Source organism: Oncorhynchus mykiss, chromosome 10 (genome assembly GCF_057628025.1).
Source record: "Oncorhynchus mykiss isolate SJ-2025 chromosome 10, ASM5762802v1, whole genome shotgun sequence".
Taxonomy (NCBI): domain Eukaryota; kingdom Metazoa; phylum Chordata; class Actinopteri; order Salmoniformes; family Salmonidae; genus Oncorhynchus; species Oncorhynchus mykiss.
Genome location: NC_143031.1, coordinates 85,440,739 through 85,463,411, shown reverse-complemented (window position 1 = coordinate 85,463,411; position 22,673 = coordinate 85,440,739). Strand labels below are relative to the sequence as shown.

Genomic DNA, 22,673 nt, shown 5'->3' with positions numbered 1-22,673 from the left:
ACATGATGATGGCTGTGTGTGGTAGAGGAGGGGTGGTAGACAGTAACATGATGATGGCTGTGTGTGGTAGAGGAGGGGTGGTAGACATGATGATAGCTGTGTGTGTGGTAGAGGAGGGGTGGTAGACATTAACATGATGATGGCTGTGTGTGGTAGACAGTAACATGATGATGGCTGTGTGTGGTAGAGGAGGGGTGGTTGACAGTAACATTATGATGGCTGTGTGTGGTAGAGGAGGGGTGGTAGACATGATGATAGCTGTGTGTGTGGTAGAGGAGGGGTGGTAGACATGATGATAGCTGTGTGTGTGGTAGAGGAGGGGTGGTAGACATGATGATAGCTGTGTGTGTGGTAGAGGAGGGGTGGTAGACAGTAACATGGTGATGGCTGTGTGTGGTAGACAGTAACATGATGGCTGTGTGTGGTAGAGGAGGGGTGATAGACAGTAACATGTTGATGGCTGTGTGTGGTAGACAGTAACATGATGATGGCTGTGTGTGGTAGAGGAGGGGTGGTAGACAGTAACATGATGGCTGTGTGTGGTAGAGGAGGGGTGGTAGACATGATGATGGCTGTGTGTGGTAGAGGAGGGGTGGTAGACAGTAACATGGTGATGGCTGTGTGTGGTAGAGGAGGGGTGGTAGACATGATGATGGCTGTGTGTGGTAGAGAGTAACATGGTGATGGCTGTGTGTGGTAGAGGAGGGGTGGTAGACAGTAACATGATGATGGCTGTGTGTGGTAGAGGAGGGGTGGTAGACAGTAACATGGTGATGGCTGTGTGTGGTAGAGGAGGGGTGGTAGACAGTAACATGGTGATGGCTGTGTGTGGTAGAGGTGGAGTGGTAGACAGTAACATGGTGATGGCTGTGTGTGGTAGACAGTAACATGGTGATGGCTGTGTGTGGTAGACAGTAACATGGTGATGGCTGTGTGTGTGGTAGAGGAGGGGTGGTAGACAGTAACATGATGATGGCTGTGTGTGGTAGAGGTGGAGTGGTAGACAGTAACATGGTGATGGCTGTGTGTGGTAGACAGTAACATGGTGATGGCTGTGTGTGGTAGACAGTAACATGGTGATGGCTGTGTGTGTGGTAGAGGAGGGGTGGTAGACAGTAACATGATGATGGCTGTGTGTGGTAGAGGAGGGGTGGTAGACAGTAACATGGTGATGGCTGTGTGTGGTAGACAGTAACATGATGATGGCTGTGTGTGGTAGACAGTAACATGGTGATGCTGTGTGTGGTAGAGGTGGGGTGGTAGACAGTAACATGGTGATGGCTGTGTGTGGTAGACAGTAACATGATGATGGCTGTGTGTGGTAGACAGTAACATGATGGCTGTGTGTGGTAGAGGAGGGGTGGTAGACAGTAACATGCTGATGGCTGTGTGTGGTAGACAGTAACATTGTGATGCTGTGTGTGGTAGAGGAGGGGTGGTAGACAGTAACATGATGATGGCTGTGTGTGGTAGAGGAGGGGTGGTAGACAGTAACATGCTGATGGCTGTGTGTGGTAGACAGTAACATGGTGATGCTGTGTGTGGTAGACAGTATCATGGTGATGGCTGTGTGTGTGGTAGACAGTAACATGGTGATGGCTGTGTGTGGTAGAGGAGGGGTGGTAGACAGTAACATGATGATGGCTGTGTGTGGTAGAGGAGGGGTGGTAGACAGTAACATGATGGCTGTGTGTGGTAGAGGAGGGGTGGTAGACAGTAACATGATGGCTGTGTGTGGTAGACAGTAACATGATGGCTGTGTGTGGTAGAGGAGGGGTGGTAGACAGTAACATGATGGCTGTGTGTGGTAGAGGAGGGATGGTCGACAGTAACATGATGGCTGTGTGTGGTAGACAGTAACATGATGGCTGTGTGTGGTAGACAGTAACATGATGGCTGTGTGTGGTAGACAGTAACATGGTGATGGCTGTGTGTGGTAGAGGAGGGGTGGTAGACAGTAACATGATGGCTGTGTGTGGTAGAGGAGGGGTGGTAGACAGTAACATGATGGCTGTGTGTGGTAGACAGTAACATGATGGCTGTGTGTGGTAGACAGTAACATGATGGCTGTGTGTGGTAGACAGTAACATGATGATGGCTGTGTGTGGTAGACAGTAACATGGTGATGGCTGTGTGTGGTAGAGGAGGGGTGGTAGACAGTAACATGGTGATGGCTGTGTGTGGTAGAGGAGGGATGGTCGACAGTAACATGATGGCTGTGTGTGGTAGACAGTAACATGATGGCTGTGTGTGGTAGACAGTAACATGATGGCTGTGTGTGGTAGACAGTAACACGATGGCTGTGTGTGGTAGACAGTAACATGGTGATGGCTGTGTGTGATAGAGGAGGGGTGGTAGACCAGGAGGATCTGTATGAAGCCCTGTCCAGCGGTCAGATAGCAGGAGCTGGACTCGACGTCACCGTCCCTGAACCCCTGCCCACCAGCCACCCGCTCTTCACCCTTAACAACTGTGGTGAGTATAAACACGGGGTGTGATTGGTTCAGAGTCTCCACCAAGTTCACCCTGCTATTTCCTGTTTCATTTATTACTGTTGTCAGTCCTGTACTGCCTGTTTATTACTGTTGTCAGTCCTGTACTGCCTGTTTATTACTGTTGTCAGTCCTGTACTGCCTGTTTCATTTATTACTGTTGTCAGTCCTGTACTGCCTGTTTACTACTGTTGTCAGTCCTGTACTGCCTGTTTAATACTGTTGTCAGTCCTGTACTGCCTGTTTCATTTATTACTGTTGTCAGTCCTGTACTGCCTGTTTACTACTGTTGTCAGTCCTGTACTGCCTGTTTAATACTGTTGTCAGTCCTGTACTGCCTGTTTATTACTGTTGTCAGTCCTGTACTGCCTGTTTCATTTATTACTGTTGTCAGTCCTGTACTGCCTGTTTAATACTGTTGTCAGTCCTGTACTGCCTGTTTACTACTGTTGTCAGTCCTGTACTGCCTGTTTATTACTGTTGTCAGTCCTGTACTGCCTGTTTACTACTGTTGTCAGTCCTGTACTGCCTGTTTATTACTGTTGTCAGTCCTGTACTGCCTGTTTATTACTGTTGTCAGTCCTGTACTGCCTGTTTATTACTGTTGTCAGTCCTGTACTGCCTGTTTAATACTGTTGTCTGTCCTGTACTGCCTGTTTAATTTATTACTGTTGTCAGTCCTGTACTGCCTGTTTATTACTCTTGTCAGTCCTGTACTGCCTGTTTATTACTGTTGTCAGTCCTGTACTGCCTGTTTATCACTGTTGTCAGTCCTGTACTGCCTGTTTAATACTGTTGTCAGTCCTGTACTGCCTGTTTACTACTGTTGTCAGTCCTGTACTGCCTGTTTCATTTATTACTGTTGTCAGTCCTGTACTGCCTGTTTACTACTGTTGTCAGTCCTGTACTGCCTGTTTAATACTGTTGTCAGTCCTGTACTGCCTGTTTACTACTGTTGTCAGTCCTGTACTGCCTGTTTATTACTGTTGTCAGTCCTGTACTGCCTGTTTATTACTGTTGTCAGTCCTGTACTGCCTGTTTATTACTGTTGTCAGTCATGTACTGCCTGTTTCAGTTATTACTGTTGTCAGTCCTGTACTGCCTGTTTCAGTTATTACTGTTGTCAGTGCTGTACTGCCTGTTTATTACTGTTGTCAGTCCTGTACTGCCTGTTTATTACTGTTGTCAGTCATGTACTGCCTGTTTCAGTTATTACTGTTGTCAGTGCTGTACTGCCTGTTTATTACTGTTGTCAGTCCTGTACTGCCTGTTTATTACTGTTGTCAGTCCTGTACTGCCTGTTTATTACTGTTGTCAGTCCTGCACTGCCTGTTTATTACTGTTGTCAGTCCTGTACTGCCTGTTTAATACTGTTGTCTGTCCTGTACTGCCTGTTTCATTTATTACTGTTGTCAGTCCTGTACTGCCTGTTTATTACTGTTGTCAGTCCTGTACTGCCTGTTTATTACTGTTGTCAGTCCTGTACTGCCTGTTTCATTTATTACTGTTGTCAGTCCTGTACTGCCTGTTTCATTTACTACTGTTGTCAGTCCTGTAATGCCTGTTTATTACTGTTGTCAGTCCTGTACTGCCTGTTTCATTTATTATTGTTGTCAGTCCTGTACTGCCTGTTTATTACTGTTGTCAGTCCTGTACTGCCTGTTTATCACTGTTGTCAGTCCTGTACTGCCTGTTTATCACTGTTGTCAGTCCTGTACTACCTGTTTAATACTGTTGTCAGTCCTGCACTGCCTGTTTATTACTGTTGTCAGTCCTGTACTGCCTGTTTCATTTATTACTGTTGTCAGTCCTGTACTGCCTGTTTAATACTGTTGTCAGTCCTGTACTGCCTGTTTACTACTGTTGTCAGTCCTGTACTGCCTGTTTATTACTGTTGTCAGTCCTGTACTGCCTGTTTATTACTGTTGTCAGTCCTGTACTGCCTGTTTACTACTGTTGTCAGTCCTGTACTGCCTGTTTATTACTGTTGTCAGTCCTGTACTGCCTGTTTCAGTTATTACTGTTGTCAGTGCTGTACTGCCTGTTTATTACTGTTGTCAGTCCTGTACTGCCTGTTTATTACTGTTGTCAGTCCTGTACTGCCTGTTTACTACTGTTGTCAGTCCTGTACTGCCTGTTTAATACTGTTGTCAGTCCTGTACTGCCTGTTTCATGTATTACTGTTGTCAGTCCTGTACTGCCTGTTTCATTTATTACTGTTGTCAGTCCTGTACTGCCTGTTTATTACTGTTGTCAGTCCTGTACTGCCTGTTTATTACTGTTGTCAGTCCTGTACTGCCTGTTTATTACTGTTGTCAGTCCTGTACTGCCTGTTTATTACTGTTGTCAGTCATGTACTGCCTGTTTATTACTGTTGTCAGTCCTGTACTGCCTGTTTCGTGCTCCTCACTCCCTCCCTCTCTCATCTCTCTCTCTCTCCAGTGATCCTCCCTCTCATCTCTCTCTCTCCAGTGATCCTCCCTCTCATCTCTCTCTCTCCAGTGATCCTCCCTCTCATCTCTCTCTCTCCAGTGATCCTCCCTCTCACCCTCCCTCTCATCTCTATTTCTCCAGTGATCCTCTCATCTCTCTCTCTCTCCAGTGATCCTCTCATCTCTCTCTCTCTCTAGTGATCCTCCCTCATCTCTCTCTCTCCAGTGATCCTCCCTCATCTCTCTCTCTCTCCAGTGATCCTCTCATCTCTCTCTCTCCAGTGATCCTCCCTCTCATCTCTCTCTCTCCAGTGATCCTCTCATCTCTCTCTCTCCAGTGATCCTCCCTCTCATCTCTCTTTCTCCAGTGATCCTCTCATCTCTCTCTCTCCAGTGATCCTCTCATCTCTCTCTCTCCAGTGATCCTCCCTCTCATCTCTCTCTCTCTCCAGTGATCCTCTCATCTCTCTCTCTCCAGTGATCCTCTCATCTCTCTCTCTCCAGTGATCCTCCCTCTCATCCCTCTCTCTCTCCAGTGATCCTCTCATCTCTCTCTCTCCAGTGATCCTCTCATCTCTCTCTCTCCAGTGATCCTCCCTCTCATCTCTCTCTCTCTCCAGTGATCCTCTCATCTCTCTCTCCAGTGATCCTCTCATCTCTCTCTCTCCAGTGATCCTCTCATCTCTCCCTCTCCAGTGATCCTCCCTCTCATCTCTCTCTCTCCAGTGATCCTCTCATCTCTCTCTCTCCAGTGATCCTCTCATCTCTCTCTCCAGTGATCCTCTCATCTCTCTCTCTCTCCAGTGATCCTCCCTCATCTCTCTCTCTCCAGTGATCCTCCCTCTCATCTCTCTCTCTCTCCAGTGATCCTCCCCCACATTGCCAGTGCGTCCTACTCCACGCGTAATGCCATGTCAGCTCTGGCAGCCAACAACCTGCTACTGGGCCTGAAGGGACAGCCAATGATCAAAGAGCTCAAGCTGTAGCTGCCAATCACCTGCTTTCGGGAAACACCAGAGAAGAACCAATCACCTGCTTTCGGGAAACACCAGAGAAGAACCAATCACCTGCTTTCAGAAACACCAGAGAAGAACCAATCACCTGCTTTCAGAAACACCAGAGAAGAACCAATCACCTGCTTTCAGAAACACCAGAGAAGAACCAATCACCTGCTTTCAGAAACACCAGAGAAGAACCAATCACCTGCTTTCAGAAACACCAGAGAAGAACCAATCATCTGCTTTCAGAAACACCAGAGAAGAACCAATCACCTGCTTTCGGGAAACACCAGAGAAGAACCAATCACCTGCTTTCGGGAAACACCAGAGAAGAACCAATCACCTGCTTTCAGAAACACCAGAGAAGAACCAATCACCTGCTTTCAGAAACACCAGAGAAGAACCAATCACCTGCTTTCGGGAAACACCAGAGAAGAACCAATCACCTGCTTTCAGGAAACACCAGAGAAGAACCAATCACCTGCTTTCGGGAAACACCAGAGAAGAACCAATCACCTGCTTTCGGGAAACACCAGAGAAGAACCAATCACCTGCTTTCGGGAAAACACCAGAGAAGAACCAATCACCTGCTTTCGGGAAAACACCAGAGAAGAACCAATGATTGAAGAGCTCTTACCAGAACTGTAAATGATATAGTTGACTCTGGTCATGAGACGAGTAGATTAATTAGAGAATAATGGTGCTGGTGTCATCCATCATTTAATACCATAATATAATAATGATAATAATAATGACGAAGGACAACAATAAACATGGAACTCCCCCCCCCCCATCTTTTAATTCAGTCTGTGATGGTTGCGCCTGGAACGACATGTCCCTCCGTGAATTTATAAGTGTCTCCTCAAACAAACAAAAAAAAAAAAACACGTTGACATTTCAGCTTCTCTTTGGGGTTAACGTCTCAAATGGCACCCTGTTCCCTATATAGTGGTACTACTATAGACCAGAGCCCTATGGCACCCTATTCCCTACGTAGTGCACTACTATAGACCAGGACCCTATTCCCTATATAGTGCACTACTTTAGACCAGGACCCTATTCCCTATATAGTGCACTACTATAGACCAGGACCCTATTCCCTATATAGTGCACTACTTTAGACCAGGACCCTATTCCCTATATAGTGCACTACTTTAGACCAGGACCCTATTCCCTATATAGTGCACTACTTTAGACCAGGACCCTATTCCCTATATAGTGGTACTACTATAGACCAGAGCCCTATTCCCTATATAGTGAACTACTATAGACCAGAGCCCTATTCCCTATATAGTGGTACTACTATAGACCAGAGCCCTATTCCCTATATAGTGGTACTACTATAGACCAGAGCCCTATTCCCTATATAGTGGTACTACTATAGACCAGAGCCCTATTCCCTATATAGTGAACTACTATAGACCAGGGCCCTATTCCCTATATAGTGAACTACTAGTGACCAGAGCCCTATTCCCTATATAGTGCACTACTTTAGACCAGAGCCCCTATTCCCTATATAGTGGTACTACTATAGACCAGAGCCCTATTCCCTATATAGTGGTACTACTATAGACCAGAGCCCTATTCCCTATGTAGTGGTACTACTTTAGACCAGAGCCCTATTCCCTATATAGTGGTACTACTATAGACCAGGGCCCTATTCCCTATATAGTGGTACTACTATAGACCAGAGCCCTATTCCCTATATAGTGGTACTACTATAGACCAGAGCCCTATTCCCTATATAGTGCACTACTTTAGACCAGGGCCCTATTCCCTATATAGTGGTACTACTATAGACCCTATTCCCTATATAGTGGTACTACTATAGACCCTATTCCCTATATAGTGAACTACTAGTGACCAGAGCCCTATTCCCTATATAGTGAACTACTATAGACCAGAGCCCTATTCCCTATATAGTGGTACTACTATAGACCAGAGCCCTATTCCCTATATAGTGCACTACTATAGACCAGAGCCCTATTCCCTATATAGTGGTACTACTATAGACCAGAGCCCTATTCCCTATATAGTGAACTACTATAGACCAGAGCCCTATTCCCTATATAGTGGTACTACTATAGACCAGAGCCCTATTCCCTATAAAGTGGTACTACTATAGACCAGAGCCCTATTCCCTATAAAGTGGTACTACTATAGACCAGAGCCCTATTCCCTATATAGTGGTACTACTATAGACCAGAGCCCTATTCCCTATATAGTGGTACTACTATAGACCAGAGCCCTATTCCCTATATAGTGGTACTACTATAGACCAGAGCCCTATTCCCTATATAGTGAACTACTATAGACTAGAGTGTCAACGGCTTTGATCAGAAGTAGTGCACTACTATAGACCAGTGTCAATAGGAAGTAGTGCACTACTTTAGACCAGTGTCAATAGGAAGTAGTGCACTACTTTAGACCAGTGTCAATAGGAAGTAGTGCACTACTTTAGACCAGTGTCAATAGGAAGTAGTGCACTACTTTAGACCAGTGTCAATAGGAAGTAGTGCACTACTTTAGACCAGTGTCAATAGGAAGTAGTGCACTACTTTAGACCAGTGTCAATAGGAAGTAGTGCACTACTTTAGACCAGTGTCAATAGGAAGTAGTGCACTACTTTAGACCAGTGTCAATAGGAAGTAGTGCACTACTTTAGACCAGTGTCAATAGGAAGTAGTGCACTACTTTAGACCAGTGTCAATAGGAAGTAGTGCACTACTTTAGACCAGTGTCAATAGGAAGTAGTGCACTACTTTAGACCAGTGTCAATAGGAAGTAGTGCACTACTTTAGACCAGTGTCAATAGGAAGTAGTGCACTACTTTAGACCAGTGTCAATAGGAAGTAGTGCACTACTTTAGACCAGTGTCAATAGGAAGTAGTGCACTACACAGGGAACAGGGCACCATTTGAGACGCTGGAACCAAAACACGGAGTTAGAAGTGTAGGAAAAAAACAACACAGAAACCCTGTTGGCATTAGGATAAAAGCCCAGCTTGTTCAGCCAGAGAGGAGTGTAGTAAGGCAGTAACTGGAAAAACAACACAGAAACCCTGTTGGCATTAGGATAAAAGCCCAGCTTGTTAAGCCAGAGAGGAGTGTAGTAAGGCAGTAACTGTCCTTCATCAAATTATATTATTACATGAACAACATTTTGTTTATCTGTTGAATTATTTTTGGTTATAGTTTGTTGTAGTTTTCACACAGGGGCTGTTGTTGTATAAATATGACCAGTATGTGCACTTTCAAACATTCACCTATATATATATATATAAAAAATAAAAATAAACATTTTCACTTAGACAACAGCCACAGAAGACATCACCAGGGAAACTGGGCTACAGTGAGAGATGGCAGCCATTTTGGATCTGTTTAAACAAGGGTCCTCATGTCCTTCAGGGGGTACCTAAGGTTTATGCCTGATTGAAAAAAGAGGTTAAATTATTTTTTTTACTTCAGTGATCACTTGAATTAGATATAAACTCAGTATGAGTTGTACATTAAATTGGTTAGCGATTAAGGTGCATTTACAATGTGGCTGAAACGCTGTTGGTATTCGGCTGTTAGAAACATCAAGACAGATAAGATACTGGTCATGGGATCTTCCTGGGCAAAAAACCTTTTAAAGTTTTGTATCACAGACTGAGTAACAGTGTGAAGACCGCACGGCCTAAAGGTGCCCACTAGTTGCCTGGCAACCCATCCACACTAAGCAAGTCTCAAACAGCCAGGTTGTTCTCTGACCAGTCAGTCAGTCAGTCAGTCAGTCAGTCAGTCAGTCAGTCAACCACAACACAACTCAGTACAGTAACGTTACGGCAACAAGACACTGGGCCAACACGTCGCCATGGAAACACAGAAGCGCTGCAGTCCAACCTTCTTATTAGCAGTCAAAGCTATTCTTTTTTTTTTTTTTTTAAAAGGCGTTAAGGTCATTTAAAAAATAAATTAACTATTGTCTAAAGACTAAGTGTTAGATATATCGATTTAAAAAAAAAAAAAGACATTTAAAGAAGCACAGATACCGTACCAAACTGTTCCACGACATCTAGTCACTAACAACACTATGTTATAGTTAACTGGGGGCCCCCAGAGTTATCCCTGATCATGTGACCTGACCAGGAGACACGCCAGGCTCTAGTTATATAAAAAGGCAACGGTTTCATTTGATGTCCCCTTGCAGAGGAAAGTGTTAAAAGCCACGTAAATGTGAAATATGTACATTTCTAATGTATTGTCCTGTGAGGAGACGGGATAAAGGTCCACCCTATAAACCTACAGCACCTTCGCAAAGTATTCAGACCCCTGGACCCAAAGTATTCAGACCCCTGGACCCAAAGTATTCAGACCCCTGGACCCAAAGTATTCAGACCCCTGGACCCAAAGTATTCAGACCCCTGGACCCAAAGTATTCAGACCCCTGGACCCAAAGTATTCAGACCCCTGGACCCAAAGTATTCAGACCCCTGGACCCAAAGTATTCAGACCCCTGGACCCAAAGTATTCAGACCCCTGGACCCAAAGTATTCAGACCCCTGGACTTTTTACACATTTTGTTACGTTACAGCCTTGTTCTAACATGGATTCAATTGTTTTTTTCCCCCTCTCATCAATCTACACAAAATACCCCATAATGACATCACAATACCCCATAATGACATCACAATACCTCATTATGACATCACAATACCCCATAATGACATCACAATACCTCATTATGACATCACAATACCCCATAATGACATCACAATACCTCATTATGACATCACAATACCCCATAATGACATCACAATACCTCATTATGACATCACAATACCCCATAATAACATCACAACACCCCATAATGACATCACAATGCCCCATAATGACATCACAACACCCCATAATGACATCACAACACCCCAGAATGACATCACAACACCCCATAATGACATCCCATTACCCCATAATGACAAAGCGTGAACAGGTTTAAGACATTTTGGCAATGTCACATTTACATAAGACCCTTTACAGCGATTACAGCCTTCCTGGGTATGACGCTACAAGCTTGGCACACCTGTATTTGGGGAGTTTCTCCCATTCTTCTCTGCAGATCCTCTCAAGCTCTGTCAGGTTGGATGGGGAGCGTCGCTGCACAGCTATTTTCAGGTCTCTCCAAAGATGTTCGATCGGGTTCAAGTACGGGCTCTGGCTGGGCCACTCAAGGACATTCAGAGACTTGTCCCGAAGCCACTCCTGTGTTGTCTTGGCTGTGTGCTTAGGGTCGTTGTCCTGTTGGAAGGTGAACCTTCACCACCAGTCTGAGGTCCTGAGCACTCTGGAGCAGGTTTTCATCAAGGATCTCTCTGTACTTTACTCTGTTCATCTTTCCCTCGATCCTGTCTAGTCTCCCAGTTCGCTGAAAACCATCCCCACAGCTTGATGCTGCCACCACCATGCTTCACCGTAGGGATGGTGCCAGGTTTCCTCCAGACGTGACGCTTGGCATTCAGGCCAAAGAGTTCAATCTTGATTTCATCAGACCAGAGAATCTTGTTTCTCATGGTCTGAGAGTCCTTTAAGTGCCTTTAATTCCTTTGACCTCGTGGCTTGGTTTTTGCTCTGTCAACTGTGGGAGCTTATATAGACAGGTGTGTGCCTTTCCAAATCATGTCCATTCAATTGAATTTACCACAGGTGGACTCCATTCAAGTTGTAGAAACATCTCAAGGATGATCAATGGAAATAGGATTCACCTGAGCTCAATTTAGAGTCTCATAGCAAAGGGTCTGAATGCTTATGTAAATAAGGTATTTCTGATTTTAATTTTGAACACATTTGCTAACATTTCTAAAAACCTGTTTTTGCTTCGTCACTATGGGGTATTGTGATGTCACTATGGGGTATTGTGATGTCACTATGGGGTATTGTGATGTCACTATGGGGTATTGTGATGTCACTATGGGGTATTGTGATGTCACTATGGGGTATTGTGATGTCACTATGGGGTATTGTGTGTAGATTGATGAGGAACATTTTTTTTATTTAATCCATATTCGATTATGGCTGTAATGAAACAAAGTGTGTAAAACATCAAGGGGACTGAATACTTTCCAAATGCCCTGTATATAGTGAACTACTACCCTATGGGCCCTGGTCAAGAGTAGTGCACTATATAGGGAATAGGGTGTTTCATTCAAAAAGGTGCACCAACAAAAAGGCAACTCCATATAAAAAAATGGTCCCAGATCTGTTTGTAAAGAACCATAACAGGAAGTGGCCCACCCTAAGCCTGGTCCCAGATCTGTTTGTAAAGGACCATGAGAAGAAGTGGTCCACTCTAAGCCTGGTCCCAGATCTGTTTGTAAAGGACCATGAGAAGAAGTGGTCCACTCTAAGCCTGGTCCCAGATCTGTTTGTAAAGGACCATAACAGGAAGTGGTCCACTCTTAGCCTGGTCCCAGATCTGTTTGTAAAGGACCATAACAGGAAGTTGCCCACCCTAAGCCTGGTCCCAGATCTGTTTGTAAAGGACCATAACAGGAAGTGGTCCCCCTCTTAGCCTGATCCCATATCTGTTTGTAAGGCTAAGAGTGGAGGCTAGTCCACCCTCTCTCCTTTACATCCCTGTTCTCCTCTCCAAGCCAATCTCCAGGTTTAGTGTTGCACAATTCCCCTAGCCAGGCTTCAGCTTCAGGACAGTTCTGAATCTCTCTATCCAGGCTTCAGCTTCAGGACCGTTCTGAATCTCCCTGGTCAGGTTTCAGGACTGTTCTGAATCTCCCTGGTCAGGTTTCAGCTTCAGGACTGTTCTGAATCTCCCTAGCCAGGTTTCAGCTTCAGGACTGTTCTGAATCTCCCTAGCCAGGCTTCAGCTTCAGGACTGTTCTGAATCTCCCTAGCCAGGCTTCAGGACTGTTCTGAATCTCCCTGGTCAGGCTTCAGCTTCAGGACAGGTTTCAGCTTCAGGACTGTTCTGAATCTCCCTAGCCAGGTTTCAGCTTCAGGACTGTTCTGAATCTCCCTAGCCAGGCTTCAGGACTGTTCTGAATCTCCCTGGTCAGGCTTCAGCTTCAGGACAGGTTTCAGCTTCAGGACTGTTCTGAATCTCTCTAGCCAGGCTTCAGGACTGTTCTGAATCTCTCTAGCCAGGTTTGAGCTTCAGGACAGTTCTGAATCTCTCTAGCCAGGTTTCAGCTTCAGGACCATTCTGAATCTCTCTAGCCAGGTTTCAGCTTCAGTCAGGACCATTCTGAATCTCTCTAGCCAGGTTTCAGCTTCAGGACAGGTTTCAGCTTCAGGACAGGTCTGAATCTCCCTAGCCAGGTTTCAGCTTCAGGACAGGTCTGAATCTCTCTAGCCCGGTTTCAGCTTCAGGACAGTTCTGAATCTCTCTAGCCAGGTTTCAGCTTCAGGACCATTCTGAATCTCTCTAGCCAGGTTTCAGCTTCAGTCAGGACCATTCTGAATCTCTCTAGCCAGGTTTCAGCTTCAGGACAGGTTTCAGCTTCAGGACAGGTCTGAATCTCCCTAGCCAGGTTTCAGCTTCAGGACAGGTCTGAATCTCTCTAGCCCGGTTTCAGCTTCAGGACAGTTCTGAATCTCTCTAGCCAGGTTTCAGCTTCAGGACAGTTCTGAATCTCTCTAGCCAGGTTTCAGCTTCAGGACAGGTTTTAGCTTCAGGACAGTTCTGAATCTCTCTAGCCAGGTTTCAGCTTCAGTCAGGACCATTCTGAATCTCTCTAGCCAGGTTTCAGCTTCAGGACTGTTCTGAATCTCTCTCGCCAGGTTTCAGCTCCAGGACAGGTCTGAATCTCTCTAGCCAGGCTTCAGGACTGTTCTGAATCTCCCTGGTCAGGTTTCAGCTTCAGGACTGTTCTGAATCTCCCTAGCCAGGTTTCAGCTTCAGGACAGGTCTGAATCTCTCTAGCCAGGTTTCAGCTTCAGGACTGCTCTGAATCTCCCTAGCCAGGTTTCAGCTTCAGGACAGTTCTGAATCTGAAGTCCTGTTTCAGAAACGTTCCGTACATGGTTCCAATAGGAACACAACAGGGTTCCATGAGGAAATTGGGAGTCCACCCCTCCTAAAAGAGACTCCATTTTCTAAAGCGATCGCCTCTATCAAATTGTTCTGTTTGGCTCAGTTGGTAGAACATGGCACTTGTAACACCAGGGTTGCGGGGTTGGATTCTCGCTGGGATCACCCATAGTTTCTACACGCTACTGTAAGTGTTTGTTTCTAGCTTTGAGGCTATTAACCCTTAGATCTAATTAGCATAATAATAATAATAATAATAATAATAAAAAATCCTCATACAAATCTGTCCGTTTATAAGCTTGAGACATCTGTTGTTTTGTATCAATCCACAGCATCCTCCGATGTCACACTTCTGCATCTGCAGTGAAAGAGATCGAGCAGCTTGTTTGTTTCCCCGAACGGTTTGGGCCCAACAGGCGTCTTGGGCCCAACAAGCGTCTTGGGACCAACAAGCGTCTTGGGCCCAACAGGCGTCTTGGGCCCAACAAGCGTCTTGGGCCCAGCAAGCGTCTTGGGCCCAGCAAGCGTCTTGGGCCCAGCAAGCGTCTTGGGCCCAGCAAGCGTCTTGGGCCCAGCCAGCGTATTGGGCCCAGCAAGCGTCTTGGGACCAACAAGCGTCTTGGGACCAACAAGCGTCTTGGGCCCAACAAGCGTCTTGGGACCAACAAGCGTCTTGGGACCAACAAGCGTCTTGGGCCCAACAAGCGTCTTGGGACCAACAAGCGTCTTGGGACCAACAAGCGTCTTGGGCCCAACAAGCGTCTTGGGACCCTCCCCCCCCGTCTGAAGTCGGGCAAAAGCAGATCTGCCAACTTCTGTCTGTAGCGTCCCAACAGTTTGGCTTAGAGACACTAATCCGTGGAGAGGTGAGAGACTTTCACGAACATGTCGGTTTAGTTCTAGGCCTCCCACTGGTCTCAAAAAAGTACATTTTCCCAGGAATTTCCCAATCCAACTCAACCCCTACCTACCAGGCCAGCCTACATGCTGCCGTTCTGCCAGCGTAGGCAGGTGGGAGTGTTTGTACAGGCTGAAACGCTTGACTCGTTAGCATTTAGCTAGCATCCACTATGGAAATCCCCATAGTGTTAGCATACCGCTAATTTGGCTATTTAAAAAAAATAATAATAAAAAAGTTGTATTCTCCATTAATTTGCAATGCCCGGTAATACTGTATAGCTCCGGTATGGCACAACGATGATATAAAGGAATTACAATCTGGATACCGTTCAACCCCCCCCTCCTACAGTGATCACATCTATCACCTACCGAAGCATCTACATCAGTGCGTCGGCCATGTTGCTGTTCTGCCCTCCCCCCTCCCCTCCGACAGTGATCACATCTATCACCTACCGAAGCCTACATCAGTGCGTTGGCCATGTTGCTGTTCTGCCCTCCCCCCTCCCCTCCGACAGTGATCACATCTATCACCTACCGAAGCATCTACATCAGTGCGTTGGCCATGTTGCTGTTCTGCCCTCCCCCCTCCCCTCCGAAGCATCTACATCAGTGCGTCGGCCATGTTGCTGTTCTGCCCTCCCTCCTCCCCTCCGAAGCATCTACATCAGTGCGTCGGCCATGTTGCTGTTCTGCCCTCCCCCCTCCCCTCCGAAGCGTCTACATCAGTGCGTCGGCCATGTTGCTGTTCTGCCCTCCCCCCTCCCCTCCGACAGTGATCACATCTATCACCTACCAAAGCCTACATCAGTGCGTTGGCCATGTTGCTGTTCTGCCCTCCCCCCTCCCCTCCGAAGCGTCTACATCAGTGCGTCGGCCATGTTGCTGTTCTGCCCTCCCCCCCTCCGACAGTGATCACATCTATCACCTACCAAAGCCTACATCAGTGCGTTGGCCATGTTGCTGTTCTGCCCTCCCCCCTCCCCTCCGAAGCGTCTACATCAGTGCGTTGGCCATGTTGCTGTTCTGCCCTCCCCCCCTCCCCTCCGAAGCGTCTACATCAGTGCGTCGGCCATGTTGCTGTTCTGCCCTCCCCCCCTCCCCTCCGAAGCATCGTCTACATCAGTGCGTCGGCCATGTTGCTGTTCTGCCAACGCAGACACGTCGTCTTGGAGTGTTTGTACAGGTGAGACGACTGGCTGAAGCGTTTGCCGCACTTGAGGCAGGCGTACGGTTTCTCCCCGGTGTGGACCCTAATGTGTTTCTTACAGTCGGTCAGAGTGAGGAAAGTCTTACAGCAGATTCGACAGGCGTACTTCCTGGCTCCTTCCACCACCAGCACGTTGTGTTCGGACAGGGCCTTCTTACACTTGGAGAGGACGTCCGCAGAGGCACGGGTCAGCTGGGGGCGAGGGTGTGGGGCGGACGAGGACGAGGTGGGTGGGCCTGACTCGTAACCTCCCGAACCGTTCAGAAGCAAGGGTCCCCCTTCCCCCAGACTGGAGGAAGACAGGGCGTCTTGGAGAACGACCCCCGTTTCTCCTCCACCTCCTCCTCCGCCCACGTTGTCATTTTTAGGTGCGATGCGACGGTATCCAGGGTAACCCAGGGAGCTCCCTCGAGAGGCGCGGGCCAGGGAGTGCAGACCCAGGCTGGAGCGCTGGAAATCCAGAGAAAAAGGATCTGGGAACCCTCCTCCTCCTCTGGGGTTTCCCAGTCCGTCATGCAGGGGACGCAGGAAGAGCGAATCGGCGTCTGTAGAGAATCCCCCGAGACCGTCACCAGCCAGCAGGTGCAGGTGGTTGGCCGACCCGGGACGGAGCATCGAGGCGGAGTTATTGGTTCCAGAGTGTTCCGGGCTCAGCAGGAAGCCATGTGTCGCTGCCATCGCCTCGCCGGTCGTCGTGTTGAGGAGGTCGTCGTCCCCGGCATCAACCCCCGACCCCCCGCTTCCGAAGACCTTGGCGCCGAGGAAGCTAGAAATCCTAAAACCAGACTTCCCATCAAGATGGTTACTACAGCCAAAACCACCGGCAATCCCACTACCAAGACCTCCTTTGAGCAGGACCTGGGAACCGGGTTGGAGAAGCTGTTGGTCAGAGGAGGAGAGACTACGGTCGCTGCTCTGTGGGCTCAGTTCTACCTTCTCCTCCCCTCCTCCTCTTCCTCTTCCAGGTCCCAGCTGGTCGCTACCCTGGATGGTGATGTCATCAGCTGGCTCTGGGGAGCTCAGAGGCTCACACTTGACCACCACCTGGAGGAGAGAAGAGAAGGAGATGAGGAGAGAGGAGGGGAGGAGAGAGAAGAAGATACAGGAGGAGATGAGGAGAGAGGAAAGGAGGAGACGATAGGAGAGAGAAGAGGAGATGAGGAGAGAGAGGAGGAGGAGGGGAGAGGACAGGAGAGGAGAGAGAAGGACAGGAGAGGAGGAGATGAGAGGAGTGGAGGAGAATAGAGGAGAGGAGGAGAGAGAAGAGAAGAGGAGAGTAGGACAGGAGGAGATGAGGAGAGAGAGGAGAGGAGGAGAAGATAGGAGAGGAGGAGAGAGAAGAGGAGAGGAGGACAGGAGGAGACGAGGAGAGAGAGAGGAGAGGAGAGAGAGGAGAAGATAGGAAAGGAGGAGAGGGAAGAGGAGGACAGGAGGAGTGAGGAAAGGAGAGAGGACAGGAGAGGATGGGAGAGGAGGAAAGAGAAGAGGAGAGGAGGACAGGAGGAGTGAGGAAAGGAGAGAGGATGGGAGAGGAGGAGGACAAGATAGGAGAGAGAAGGAGAAGACAGAAGAGAGGAGGAGTGGAGGAGAAGAGAGTAGTGCACTATGGGTCCTGGTCAACAGTAGTGCACTATGGGTCCTGGTCAACAGTAGTGCACTATGGGACCTGGTCAACAGTAGACCACTATGGGTCCTGGTCAACAGTAGACCACTATGGGTCCTGGTCAACAGTAGTGCATTATGGGTCCTGGTCAACAGTAGTGCACTGTGGGTCCTGGTCAACAGTAGAGCACTATGGGTCCTGGTCAACAGTAGTGCACTATGGGTTCTGGTCAACAGTAGACCACTATGGGTTCTGGTCAACAGTAGTGCACTATGGGTCCTGGTCAACAGTAGTGCACTATGGGACCTGGTCAACAGTAGACCACTATGGGTCCTGGTCAACAGTAGACCACTATGGGTCCTGGTCAACAGTAGTGCATTGTGGGTCCTGGTCAACAGTAGTGCACTGTGGGTCCTGGTCAACAGTAGAGCACTATGGGTCCTGGTCAACAGTAGACCACTATGGGTTCTGGTCAACAGTAGACCACTATGGGTCCTGGTCAACAGTAGACCACTATGGGTTCTGGTCAACAGTAGACCACTATGGGTCCTGGTCAACAGTAGTCCACTATGGGTCCTGGTCAACAGTAGTGCACTATGGGTCCTGGTCAACAGTAGTGCACTATGGGTCCTGGTCAACAGTAGTGCACTATGGGTCCTGGTCAACAGTAGTGCACTATGGGTCCTGGTCAACAGTAGTGCACTATGGGTCCTGGTCAACAGTAGTGCACTATGGGTCCTGGTCAACAGTAGTGCACTATGGGTCCTGGTCAACAGTAGTGCACTATGGGTCCTGGTCAACAGTAGTGCACTATGGGTCCTGGTCAACAGTAGTGCACTATGGGTCCTGGTCAACAGTAGTGCACTATGGGTCCTGGTCAACAGTAGTGCACTATGGGTCCTGGTCAACAGTAGTGCACTATCGGTCCTGGTCAACAGTAGTGCACTATGGGTCCTGGTCAACAGTAGTGCACTATGGGTCCTGGTCAACAGTAGTGCACTATGGGTCCTGGTCAACAGTAGTGCACTATGGGTCCTGGTCAACAGTAGTGCACTATGGGTCCTGGTCAACAGTAGTGCACTATGGGTCCTGGTCAACAGTAGTCCACTATAGAGGGAATAAGGGGATATTTGGTATTTCCTGTTAAAATGTCATTACCTGTCCCTGTTGCTCCAGTACTTCCTCCTCCTCCTCCTCTTCCTCCGTTATCTTCACCTCCACCCCATCACCATGGTGACTCCCCCCATCCAGGGACTCCTTCCCCACACCCCCCTCCTCCGCCATCCCTTGCTCCTCCCCTTCGCAGCGTCCGCCGTCCGATTGGCTGGGCATCTGGGAGTCATCCTGGGTCACGCCCCCTACTAGGCCGGTGATCGCCGCGTCCAGTCTGGCCTCCTCCCCCGTCTTGTGGGAGTCGGGGGAGAGTAGTCCCACTTCTTCATCCCCGTGGGTTCCGGAGGGGCGGGGCCTCTGCCTGGGCCTGTCCTCAGATAGGCTAAAGCTCAGGGAGGGCTTTCTCTTGTGGCAGCGTCGAATGGGGAAGGAAGCTTTGTGCTCCACTACACCACTAATGCTAACACCATCGCTACCACCCCTTAGCCCATCCTCCTCCACCCCGCCCAGGGCAGAGCTCACCAGGCTTAGACCCAGCTGCTGCAGCAGGAACGACCGCTGGAGCCTGGACGTAGCAGCGTTAGCCGCTAGGTTAGCGTTAGCCTCTTGGTTAGCGTTAGCGGCTAGGTTAGCGTTAGCGGCTAACTCGGCGGCTGCCTGCTGCTGCTGCTGCCTGAGTCTCTGCTGTTCCGCGTGGGTGTGTTGGCGGTGTTGTGTGGCCCGGTGGTCTGCCGGCGGGGACATGGGCATGGTGCGGGTGGTCAGGTAGTGCTTACAGGCCTTGACTACGGCGTTCAGGTGGAGGTGAGAGGCAGCTAGCAGCACGTCCATCACGTTGCTCTCTCCTAGCATCAGGGTGGAGGTGTACATCATGTCCACCAGGGCGGCAAACGCCTCCGCTGTCACCACCTGCAGTAACACATCATCATCATCATCATCATCACCACCTGCAGTAACACACATCATCATCATCACCATCATCATCATCACCACCACCTGTTGTAGACTCATCATCATCACCTGTTATAAACTCATCATCATCATCACCACCTGCAGTAACACACACATCATCACCTCTGTTGTAGACTCATCATCTTTACCACCCCTGTTATAAACTCATCATCCTCATCACCCCTGTTGTAGACTCATCATCCGTACCACCCCTGTTATAAACTCATCATCCTCATCACCCCTGTTGTAGACTCATCATCCGTACCACCCCTGTTATAAACTCATCATCCTCATCACCCCTGTTGTAGACTCATCATCCGTACCACCCCTGTTATAAACTCATCATCCTTACCACCCCTGTTATAGACTCATCATCCTTATCACAGATTACTGCACCTGTACATAGCCCACCTATAATTTAGCCCTATCAACTACCTCTTTCCCAACTGTATTTTATTTATTTATTTATTTTGCTCCTTTGCACCCCATTATTTTTATTTCTACTTTGCACATTCTTCCATTGCAAAACTACCATTCCAGTGTTTTACTTGCTATATTGTATTTACCTTGCCACCAAGGCCTTTTTTGCCTTTACCTCCCTTCTCACCTCATTTGCTCACATTGTATATAGACTTGTTTATACTTTATTATTGACTGTATGTTTGTTTTACTCCATGTGTAACTCTGTGTTGTTGTATCTGTCGAACTGCTTTGCTTTATCTTGGCCAGGTCGTAGTTGTAAATGAGAACTTGTTCTCAACTGGCCTACCTGGTTAAATAAAGGTGTTCTCAACTAGCCTACCTGGCTAAATAAAGGTGTTCTCAACTAGCCTACCTGGTTAAATAAAGGTGTTCTCAACTGGCCTACCTGGTTAAATAAAGGTGTTCTCAACTGGCCTACCTGGTTAAATAAAGGTGTTCTCAACTAGCCTACCTGGTTAAATAAAGGTGATCTCAACTGGCCTACCTGGTTAAATAAAGGTGTTCTCAACTAGCCTACCTGGTTAAATAAAGGTGATCTCAACTAGCCTACCTGGTTAAATAAAGGTGTTCTCAACTAGCCTACCTGGTTAAATAAAGGTGTTCTCAACTAGCCTACCTGGTTAAATAAAGGTGATCTCAACTGGCCTACCTGGTTAAATAAAGGTGTTCTCAACTGGCCTACCTGGTTAAATAAAGGTGATCTCAACTGGCCTACCTGGTTAAATAAAGGTGTTCTCAACTAGCCTACCTGGTTAAATAAAGGTGTTCTCAACTGGCCTACCTGGTTAAATAAAGGTGTTCTCAACTGGCCTACCTGGTTAAATAAAGGTGAACTAGCCTACCTGGTTAAATAAAGGTGTTCTATAAATAAATAAATAAAAAAAATAAAATAAATAAAAAAAATCACCCCTGTTATAGACGCATCATCTTCATCACCCCTGTTATAGACACATCATCTTCATCACCCCTGTTATAGACGCATCATCTTCATCACCCCTGTTATAGACGCGTCATCTTCATCACCCCTGTTATAGACGCATCATCTTCATCACCCCTGTTATAGACGCATCATCTTCATCACCCCTGTTATAGACGCATCATCTTCATCACCCCTGTTATAGACGCATCATCTTCATCACCCCTGTTATAGACGCATCATCTTCATCACCCCTGTTATAGACGCATCATCTTCATCACCCCTGTTATAGACGCATCATCTTCATCACCCCTGTTATAGACGCGTCATCTTCATCACCCCTGTTATAGACGCATCATCTTCATCACCCCTGTTATAGACGCATCATCTTCATCACCCCTGTTATAGACGCATCATCTTCATCACCCCTGTTATAGACGCATCATCTTCATCACCCCTGTTATAGACACATCATCTTCATCACCCCTGTTATAGACGCATCATCTTCATCACCCCTGTTATAGACGCATCATCTTCATCACCCCTGTTATAGACGCATCATCTTCATCACCCCTGTTATAGACGCATCATCTTCATCACCCCTGTTATAGACGCATCATCTTCATCACCCCTGTTATAGACGCATCATCTTCATCACCCCTGTTATAGACGCATCATCTTCATCACCCCTGTTATAGACGCATCATCTTCATCACCCCTGTTATAGACGCATCATCTTCATCACCCCTGTTATAGACGCATCATCTTCATCACCCCTGTTATAGATGCATCATCTTCATCACCCCTGTTATAGACGCATCATCTTCATCACCCCTGTTATAGACGCGTCATCTTCATCACCCCTGTTATAGACGCGTCATCTTCATCACCCCTGTTATAGACGCGTCATCTTCATCACCCCTGTTATAGACGCGTCATCTTCATCACCCCTGTTATAGACGCGTCATCTTCATCACCCGTTATAGACGCGTCATCTTCATCACCCCTGTTATAGACGCGGCATCTTCATCACCCCTGTTATAGACGCGGCATCTTCATCACCCCTGTTATAGACGCGTCATCTTCATCACCCCTGTTATAGACGCGTCATCTTCATCACCCCTGTTATAGACGCGTCATCTTCATCACCCCTGTTATAGACGCGTCATCTTCATCACCCCTGTTATAGACGCGTCATCTTCATCACCCCTGTTATAGACGCGTCATCTTCATCACCCCTGTTATAGACGCGTCATCTTCATCACCCCTGTTATAGACGCGTCATCTTCATCACCCCTGTTATAGACGCGTCATCTTCATCACCCCTGTTATAGACGCGTCATCTTCATCACCCCTGTTATAGACGCGTCATCTTCATCACCCCTGTTATAGACGCGTCATCTTCATCACCCCTGTTATAGACGCATCATCTTCATCACCCCTGTTATAGACGCATCATCTTCATCACCCCTGTTATAGACTCATCATCTTCATCACCCCTGTTATAGACGCATCATCTTCATCACCCCTGTTATAGACACATCATCTTCATC

At 47.6% G+C, this 22,673-nt stretch overlaps 2 protein-coding genes across 4 annotated transcripts in view; one reads left to right on the top strand and one right to left on the bottom strand.

The window, feature by feature from the left end:
• Positions 1-6,713, top strand: part of LOC110517888 (glyoxylate reductase/hydroxypyruvate reductase) — a 12,904-nt gene extending 6,191 nt beyond the window's left edge. For 2 of the 3 annotated variants that reach the window (XR_016483987.1, XM_090188315.1), the window contains exons 8-9: positions 2,345-2,475; positions 5,789-6,713. Coding sequence is in view for 2 of the 3 variants with exons in the window: in XM_090188315.1 (XP_090044441.1) it covers positions 2,345-2,475; positions 5,789-5,910 (253 nt within the window). In the remaining variant the exon portion in view is untranslated. Of the gene's footprint in view, positions 1-2,344; positions 2,476-4,934; positions 5,138-5,788 lie in introns of those variants that run through there. The other variant, XM_090188317.1, reaches the window with a different exon arrangement.
• Positions 6,714-15,874: 9,161 nt separating this feature from the next.
• Positions 15,875-22,673, bottom strand: part of LOC110513338 (zinc finger and BTB domain-containing protein 5) — a 9,495-nt gene continuing 2,696 nt past the window's right edge. Inside the window, exons 4-5 of the mRNA XM_090188274.1 lie at positions 18,816-19,679; positions 15,875-17,098 (exon numbers count right to left, since the gene is read on the bottom strand). Of these exons, the coding sequence (XP_090044400.1) occupies positions 15,962-17,098; positions 18,816-19,679 (2,001 nt within the window). The 3' untranslated portion in view covers positions 15,875-15,961. The remainder of the gene's footprint in view (positions 17,099-18,815; positions 19,680-22,673) is intronic.